This window comes from Peromyscus californicus, unplaced genomic scaffold (genome assembly GCF_007827085.1).
Source record: "Peromyscus californicus insignis strain IS unplaced genomic scaffold, ASM782708v3 Scaffold_7__1_contigs__length_154581171, whole genome shotgun sequence".
Lineage (NCBI taxonomy): Eukaryota > Metazoa > Chordata > Mammalia > Rodentia > Cricetidae > Peromyscus > Peromyscus californicus.
In genome coordinates this window covers 13,465,009-13,474,050 of record NW_026294595.1, presented here as the reverse complement: position 1 = coordinate 13,474,050, position 9,042 = coordinate 13,465,009, and the positions used below count along the sequence as shown (strand labels likewise).

General features: G+C 46.3%; 1 protein-coding gene across 1 annotated transcript; it reads left to right on the top strand.

Moving 5' to 3' along the window:
- Positions 1 to 2,311: 2,311 nt before the first annotated feature.
- On the top strand, positions 2,312 to 6,047 carry LOC128102714 (vomeronasal secretory protein 2-like). Its single transcript, XM_052726724.1, has 6 exons — positions 2,312 to 2,404; positions 2,925 to 3,058; positions 3,288 to 3,358; positions 4,420 to 4,530; positions 5,177 to 5,278; positions 6,022 to 6,047. The coding sequence occupies exons 1-6, from the start codon at positions 2,312 to 2,314 to the stop codon at positions 6,045 to 6,047; spliced, it is 537 nt and encodes a 178-aa protein (XP_052582684.1).
- Positions 6,048 to 9,042: the final 2,995 nt, after the last annotated feature.

Genomic DNA, 9,042 nt, shown 5'->3' with positions numbered 1-9,042 from the left:
GAAAATTGGACTCATGGTCTCCTTGCTGGCTTGCCAGTTGTCAAATTGACAAGGCAGGGAAAACCTTTGGTAGAGCAGAGGATCTAGTGTTCTAAGATAATTGTACAACTGTGGGTTCACAACAGGCTTTGATGGATCTCATGGGTTTCACATCAGGCCATAAGGTGTGGAAGGAGCCTGAGTTGTGTCAACGACTCCATGTCCTATCATAAGGTCCTGAGATGATCAACACAGCAGAAGACCCAAGCATCCTTGTTGGAAATGAAACCCTGAACTACAGTGAGGAAATGCTGCGGACTGGGTCTCAGTAGGGCCACCAGACCGAGGGAGAACGGGATGAAGGTGCTCAGGATAATTGGGATTCGGCGACGACAGACAGACACAGACACCAGAGTATGCTGTGAAACTGCTACAATTTTACTGAACATCAGGCTGAGATTTTATACAATCTTAACAAGGAACTAAGCCCAGGGGCAAAAGGAAAGCAATAGACGCAATCTTTTGTGGTCACACAATGTGGTTTTCAGAATGATTAACCCTTTCAATCAGAGACATGCTGTGGCCTGAACCCTAAGAGCCAGATTATGCACTCAATAACTGGTAATCCATTTCTGGTAATTTATTAAAGACAGTTACAAAGTCCTCGCCAAGAGCCTTAGCCCACCTCTTTAGCACAGGTGCTATACCCCTCAATATAGCTGACCTTGTCTGCCTATCATATGTACACCATACCTTTCTGCTTCTAACCAGCCTTTCCATAAAAGGCAACTGATTCCACAACATTCTTTTTCCCCATGATTTACCCAGCCGATTCCCTTCATAGTCATAAGCCCCTGTAAAAGGGGGTGGATCTAAGTAATTTCTACTTCTGGGATTCCAACGAGGGGGTGTCCACTATTTCCCATTAATACGGTATTGAATGTACTTTCCAACCATTCTTGTGGGAGTTGCCAGTTTCCTAAGTTCTCTTTCTTGTGAGTTTGTATGAGCTGAGTGAGGGTTACCTAACAATCTTTTTACTTTTACATTTTCTTCTTTAGAATCTGTGGGAACCTGAATCATTAGCTCTTTCTGTTCTAATCCATCCATGAGTGCCCCCACTGAAGTAGGGGTTTTTTGTGCTATCTGCCAAGGGCTTGAATCACTGGGGTGTAACAGTTGAGGAGTTATCAGGTACATCAAGCGAGCGTCTGCGGGAGTCCAGGCACAGAGAGGTTGTTATTGTCAGGAAAGAAGAAAGAAGCAGGAGTCGTGCCAACCATCCACGGAAGGCTGGTCTTTAGGGAAAAATGTATCCAGGAACGATTGCTCGGGCTGATTGCCAGGGGACCGCCGGGGGCCTAGCCCCGAGAGACACGTGCCCCACTTCATCGTGAGACCACCAGATGGCATTTGTCACACGGGCGACACCGTCGCGGGTGTGGCAAGGAAACTTCCCTTTAGTGGGCACAGATTAGAGATTGCTTTATAGCTAGAGACTCTCCAGCTTCTGAACTAAAGTCTGAAGCACAGAAGTCCAGGCTCTACTCTTCGAGAGCTTGGGATATAATTGAGTAGACAGACAGGTGATAGTTACAGTTGAGAAAGGAGAGGGATGAGACATGGTAGAGAAAGAAGTGCTGTAAGACAACACAGCTGCCTGGTGTATAGAGTGAAGTCATTCAGATGACTGTGGTCTCTTAACGGTCCCATGTGGCCCCTCCCTCTTAGAGTGATCAAGGTTCAGGAGCTCCTGAACAGTCTGGTAGATCCTGACACATCCAATGTCTCCCTGCTCACACCTGGGATAGGGCCACCCAGTAGCAGAAGACAATGAGGTGGGCCTAGTGTGCAGCTTGTACCCAGGGCACTGGCAGGATTGCGTGTGGTAAATAGCTCAGTCCTTTTCTCAGCTTCAGTGGGAGAGAAGCCAGCTTCTAGATAAGATGGCCAAAGAAGCTAGGGATGGCTGGAGAGTGAGTACAGGTGTGAAGAAGGAGTAGGAGGAAGCCAGGTCCCTCCTTTCCTGGCTGCCTCTTCTCTATTCTTGTCCCAGAGTCATTTAAAAACTATAATGGGCTCTGTGTCTGTGGCACCCTTGGATGGGGCCTACATTGCAGGGCATTGTGTCTTTTCTTTGCGTTTGCTACAGAATGATCACCAGATCTCAACAACAATAACAATAGCCTCCATCCCCATGACGGACATGGATTTGGCTAGGAGGGGTGTGGTCAGTGTCATTTGTGTCCATAAAGGCCATTCTCCAAGGAGCCAGCACAGCCTTATTTTGTCACCTGTGTGACCTGCCTTGTCTAGAGGACAGAGCCTGAAGATGAAGAGCCTGCTCCTGACTGGCACACTGTTTGTCCTGGTGGCTGTCCTACAGGCCCAGGATGACCTGCCTTTCCTCTCAGAAGACAAGAACGTGAGGCAGGGAGGGATGGTGGACAGGGGTGGGGGAATGCTTGACTGGTGTCCAGTGCCTGAGGAATGGAGCTAGTCCTCATGAGCTGTTAAGTCCTCTGAGTCTGGCCTCTGACACTGCACCTAGGCCTGGAGTCTTACCTGCTCTCTACTGCCCTGCTGTCTCTACTGATGTTCTACCAGCAGACATGTGCCCTCTTGGACCACAGAGCTGGAACATGGAAGGGTCCTAGTTTTAGTGACTCCAAGAACCTGAATGTTTCTCAGGGGTGGACCTTCATTCCCTGCCCTAGACCTAAAGACTTTGGGGGATTTGGGAACAGACACCTCCTGAATAACTGGAACATAGGTTTTCAGGCAAACTTTAAGGAACACAGGACTGGGGAGTGTGCCAAACCATGTCAGGGGCTTCAGCCTGGGCTCTATAATGTTTTCCAGGCCCCTGCACATGTGCTGGAGCTAGGAAGAGAACTTGGCTTAGACTGAGGTATATAGGGTGTACAGGGCTCTGTTTGTTATAGGTCTCAGGGATATGGTACATGAAGGCCACAGTAAATGACCTGAACAGCACAGAGTGGAAGAGCCCTAAGGAAGAATTCCCTTTTGTAGTGAGAGCCCTGGAGAAGGGAAACATGGAGGTCATGACTGTTTCCATGTGAGTGTTACCACTATGAATCTTCCCAGCTTTCTCTTCCCTTCTCAACTATGCTTTGAGTGTTGCTGACAAGCAGGCTCATTCTTTGAGGGGACACCCTCCCAGCAACCACCCCAAACCACAGCTGCTGTTCACATGGGATTTGGAGGTCGAAGACCCACTATGCAAGCTGAGCAGAACCCAGGTGTGGGCTCCAAAACAGGCTGCTGGTGTGCTTCCTGTTTTCCAGGTATAATGGTGAGTGCCTGCAGGTTGACGTCCTGTTGGAGAAAACAAAGAAGCCTGGCCAATACAGTGCCTGTGAGTCTGTCTGAATTTCTCCCATTGCAGTGATATATTCTCTGTCCCAAAGGATTAGGGAAAGGGTGTTTCTTTTAGGTCACTGTTCAATGTACAGTCCATCGTAGTGGAGAATTCAAGGCAGCTGGTGCTTGAAATAACTGGTTATATTACATCGACAGCCAGAAGAAGGGAATGAGGGATGTATGCATTCAGGTGCTCAGCTGGCTTTCTCTGTTTTACTCAGTCCATTGTCTGCTGCCCAGTGGATAGTCCCACCACAATTAAGATGAGTCTTTCCACTTCAATTTTCATAATCAAGATGATGCACTTGTGGCACAGTCAAAGGCACATCTCCCAGGAGATTTTTACTTGTCAAGTGGATGTTTAACCTGAACTGTCACAGTCTCCCAGGGTGCATGTGATCTTTCCTCCCAGAAACTAGCTCCTGGTGTTTGAGCATCCCTGACCTGCTTAGCTTCTATGAGAGGCTAGCCAGTTAACTTCTAGGAGACTTTAGAGGTTGTAGGCTAGTCCACAGAAGAGACCATGTTTCCCTCTAGACAGTTCTGTCCTTTGACCCATAGGGAAACAGAGGATTAGGATCTAGGAAGCAGGGCAGGGCAGCTGCTAATGGGTCAAACTCCAGCCTTCATCTTTCCTGCTGCCATTGGTCCAGACTCCATACCTGGGGATGACACCTTTCCAGGAGAAAACTTTGTTCCTGTGTTGAGACCACACCAAGTTCAGGCTCCATATGATTAGGAGTTCATGGGTCATTGCTAACATCTTCTAGACCAATGGTTCTCAACCTGTGGGTTGTGACCCCTTTGGGAGTGACTATCAGATATCCTGTATATCAGATATTTACATTATGATTCCCAAAAGTAGCAAAATTACAGTTATTTCATAATAGCAGTGAAATAATTTTATGGTTGGGGTCACCACAACATGAGGAACTGTATTAAAGGATCACAGCATTAGAAAGGTTGAGAATCACTGCTCTAGACGGTTCCTTAGCACAATCAGAATAATGTATCTGGAGCAAGATATATAGATCCATTTTCTCTGTTCATTTACAGTTTGGGGCACATATCTCATGTACATCTATGAGCTGCCAGTGATGGACCACTACATCTTCTACAGTGAATGCCAGTTCTTTGAGCAGAAAGTCTATGTGGGAGAGCTCATAGGTAGGTCCCTGGGCACCTCATTTCCTGTATGGTCTCCACTACCAGAAGCCAGAGGATGTGTAGCAACTACACCTTGGCACCAGGGACTAGAATGCTTAGCATGGTAGACTTGATGTGTGTCTAGATTCTGAACACCAGGTGCTGCCTGTGCAGTGTGCAAGATCTGAGAGAGAAGGGCTAACTGGACAGGATCTTTCAGAAAAGAGAGCAGATAGAGCCCCAAGGGCCCTGAATACATAGAATGAGAGCTCCAAGCAGTGAAATGCTAAGTACCATTTCCTGGGGTCTCAAGTGTCATGAATGTCAGTTTGAAGGGTTGGGTCCTAACAGAGGCTTCTGGTTGGCAATGTCCCTCTAGACTTGAGAGACAGACTAATGTTCCTGTGAGGATCCTTCCAGGTCAGGATGTGATCCTGCACAGCCATTCAGGATGTATAACATCCACTTGTACCTGCCTGCAGGCTTTGTCCATCTCTTCCATTCATACCCTACCTCCCTATCTTCTCTAAGTGCTCCCTCTTCTCCTGCCTGCACTTGGGCCAGGGTGGAGCCCCTAGTGCTGGGCAGTGATCCTGTCTTTGTGCCAATGGCTCCCTAAAGAGCTGTTCAGTCACAACCCTTGTGCTCATCTGGCCTCTGTCCCCAGGGAAGGATCCCAAAGAAAATTACGAGGCCCTAGAAGATTTCAAGAAATTCGCACAGCAGAAAGGCTTTCCACTTGAAAACATCATTGTGCCTGAGCAGAGAGGTGAGCAGGTGACTTTGGAGATCACAAGCTAGGCTTCCCTCTAGTTACATAGAGCTGTCCATACCCTCCTCATGTCCTCCGTGTCAGCCATTGCTCTAAGTGACCTTTGTGTTTCTCTATGTCCTTGGTGTCTCTTTGTGTCACCATTTGCCCTCCTCTTTCCTCACAAGGACAACAGGGTCATGCTTCAGGTCTTGGTCATGATGGCATCTAAGCTGCAGGTGTGATAGGCTCTGGATCTTCACCAGTGCACTTCTTCAACCCTGGGTTTTTCTTTGTTTCTACAGATATGTGTTCCCCTAAAGATCACTTTGGTAAGTGACCCTTGGAAGAACCTTAGGACAGCTCAGACTCCTTAGTACTTGAGTTTTGTGGTCCATCTTTTGGACCCTTAAACAGATATGAGAGACCCTTCATATCCAGGTGTGAGTGGCCTTTCAAGGATGTGGCGCCAAGCAAAACCCCAGAACACTTGAGAATCTGTCCTTTTTTCATAGAATCCTTCCCATGTCATGGTCTCCATGTGGTCTCATCTCCCACCCAACACACTCCCTACAATCCTTAGCAACCTGCCTGGTAAACGTGGTAGGCTGTGCTTGAGGACCATGAGTGTCTGACAACATCTCCACGGTATCTGTGGCAAGGAAATTATCTGATTGGCATCTGTTTCCTTATTAACTCCACTCTGCTACCCCCAAAATAGAAGGAGGGGCCCTCACCCCCTGTTCCTCTTCCTGTCACAGCTGCCCTTCAGAACTGCAAACCCTGAGCCAACTCTGTACCAATGCATAGTAATGCCTTTCCTGGATTACCCGTCTCCCTGGACTGCATGGCACTGAGACACATCCTTCAAGACCATCTCACTACCTGTTGGACCACACTCCTGTTAGGACCCTCTGTTTCACCCCAAACCCAAGTAAAGCCTTAAGCAGCCATTCTGGACTCAGTGTGTGCTTTGGAGTCTCCTGTAATCTCCGAGAAGCTCTATGGTAAGGTTGAGGAGCTGTGGGACTTAGTAGGCTTCAGACCCCAAGTCCTGTAGGATATGGGATATCCTAGAAGTTCATTTGATGGGACACCCCTCACACACATGGCTTCAGGAGGTGTTTGACTTGGTGGCAGGAGAATTTTGGGAAGCTACTGGGTTGGGCACAACCGGGGAGATGGTATCACAGATGCAAATGTGTGCAGGTCCCTACAGGGATCTTGCTCCAGTGGGGACTTAGGGGAACCATATGAGAGACCCAGTGGTGAGTGACCTGGCAGAAGGGGGAGGGGTTAAGAGTACTCTAAATCCTCCATCATCATCCTTCAAGCAAAACAGTACTATGTACAGCCCCATTAGTCATTATTACTCACCTTGCCCACCATGTGGTTTATCCAGTGAACAAAGTCTGTGTGGACAGTGCTTCATGGGGATATGAGAGCCAAAGTGAGAGAGGAATGACCCTGTACCTTGACTGATAAACACAGGTCCAGAAACTTTCATCTCAATGGTACATAGATTCCTGGAGGATGAGCATATGGTATCATCTTTCCCTGAGATGCTGTTGCTTGTTCCCAACTCAGCAACTCTTCAGCTCCCACCCTCACATATTGTCCTTCCCTTGTCCCTTTCTGCCTGGATGTGATTGTTGCTGAGGATCGTAGGTCATCCTGAAAGAAAGCAACCCCTTTCAAGTGCCTGCTGAAGCCTGAGATTGTTGGACATAGTTGAAGATGTCTAACATCTTCATCGTACAAAACTAGTTATCACAGCAACCCCCTCTGCAGAAAATATGAATGAGTCAAAGGTTTTCATACAGCAGTGTAAGAAAGTAACACCTGAACAATGACAATACCCATAGGCATGCTAATGTGGAAGGGGCAACTCATGGGGTCCCACCCCTAGACAGAGAACTACAGGCAACTATTGACTGCAGGGAGAGGGAGAGTTAGTCTCTCCCTGGGATGAGTTCCCAATTGTGTTATCTATTACAAAGCAATCAGCTCCAAAATCATATACAGCAAAGCAACACCAATCAGACTCAGCAGTTGTATTTATATTATGTACATCCTCACACATGTGAATGTAATGATAATAATCAAATAAAAAGAGCCCATCAGTTTGAGAGGGTATGGGGGTGTGTTAGAGGGGTGGATGGAGGGAAAGGAAGGGGGAACTGATATAATATTTTATTTAATTTAAATATTAAATATTTCATCAATGTCATGGGAGTGAAGAAGGTTATGAAGCACTGAAGCAATGGGACAGAAATCTGAGTTGCAAAGTCCAAATTTGTTTGTGAGAAGCAGCACACATCTATAGAAACCATTATTAATATTGGTGTTAGTGGTCATATGCTACACTTGAGTTTTTGTTTGGATACTTTTTTTTGTTTTTGTTTTTTGTTTTTGTTTTTTCAAGACAGGGTTCTCTGTGAAACAGTCCTGGCTGTCCTGGACTCACTCTGTAGACCAGGCTGGCCTCATACTCACAAAGATCCACCTGCCTCTGCCTCCCGAGTGCTGGGAGGCACCGCTTGGCTGGATACTTTTTAATATGAATTTTAATGTGCTGTTGACCCAGGTACACACTGAATACACATACAGTTATGTCGGCCAAATCTTTTCTGTGCTGTCCTTTATGGACATGCCCTCCACACACCTTAAACCACTAAACTGTTCTGCCCGAGTTTGCCTGTTGAGTTTTGAACAGGGTGAGATGAAGACCCAGTGTCCTTCAGTACATGTGGATATTAACTGCCCAGCACCATGTTTTGAAGTGGCTGTCTTTCCTCCAATGCAGGTCTTTGGCATCTCTGTAAAAAGTCACAGGGCTGTCGTGGTGTGGTTCTGTTTTGTTCTGGCAGCAGCATGATGTTTTGTTAGTGTGGAATAACATAAAATCAGGGTCTGTAGTATAACCTGAAACCCACTCTGGTGATAGCACGAGCATTGTCCATGTTGGTCAGGATTGCTTTGGCTATTTGGTTTGCACACAAGGTTTAGAATTGCATTTTCTCTTTCTGTGAGGAATGGAATCTGTAGATTGCTTTGATAATACAGTCATTATCCCAGTATTGATTCTGCCAGTTCATACACAAGGAAGCTCTCCACAGTCCAGTTTCTTCTTCAATTTTCCCCTCTGTGTTTCCAAACATTCATTATTTCAATCTTTACTCCAGAGAAAATTTCATTTTTGAGGCCTTTAACTCCTTCCTTGGGTTTATTCCAAGTTATTTTATTTCTCATTTGGAAACCAATGCTAATTGGAGCATTTTCTTGATTTCTCTCTCCATATGACCCTCATGGTATGTGGGAAAGCTGTTGGTTTTTATGAGTTGGTTTTGTAACCTGATGCTTTCGTGAAAGTGTTTACTAGTTCTTAGACTTTCCTTGTGGAGTCTCTGAAGCCCCTTATGTACATGATCACATCATCAGCCACTGCTATTATTTTGACTTCTTCCTTTCCTATTTGTATCCCTTTTATTTCTTGCTCTTGTCTCGTTACCCTAGATAATACTATAAGGAATCCTTCTGTAGGATAGAAGAAAGAGGACAGCCCTGTCCCTGCTGACTTCAGTGACATTGCTTTGATGTGTCTCCACTTAGGATGATGCTGGCTGTATGAATTTGCTCCTCCCAGGAATAGTTCCTTCAGAGCTATGATCATGAAGGATGGTTGGCCTTTCTCAAAGGGCTTCTCTCCATCTCAGAGAAGTGCCAGCATTAAGAAGGCATTCATGATACTCTTTTCAAAAAAATCAATTTTATTTTATTTT

What these genes read in the sequence shown, in the direction of transcription:
- LOC128102714 (XM_052726724.1), top strand. Translation starts at nt 2,312, where the DNA reads ATGAAGAGCCTGCTCCTGACTGGCACACTGTTTGTCCTGGTGGCTGTC. An exon ending in GAGGTCATGACTGTTTCCAT is followed by an intron (nt 3,059 to 3,287) that starts GTGAGTGTTACC and finishes CCTGTTTTCCAG; the next exon opens with GTATAATGGTGAGTGCCTGC. An exon ending in CTATGTGGGAGAGCTCATAG is followed by an intron (nt 4,531 to 5,176) that starts GTAGGTCCCTGG and finishes CTCTGTCCCCAG; the next exon opens with GGAAGGATCCCAAAGAAAAT.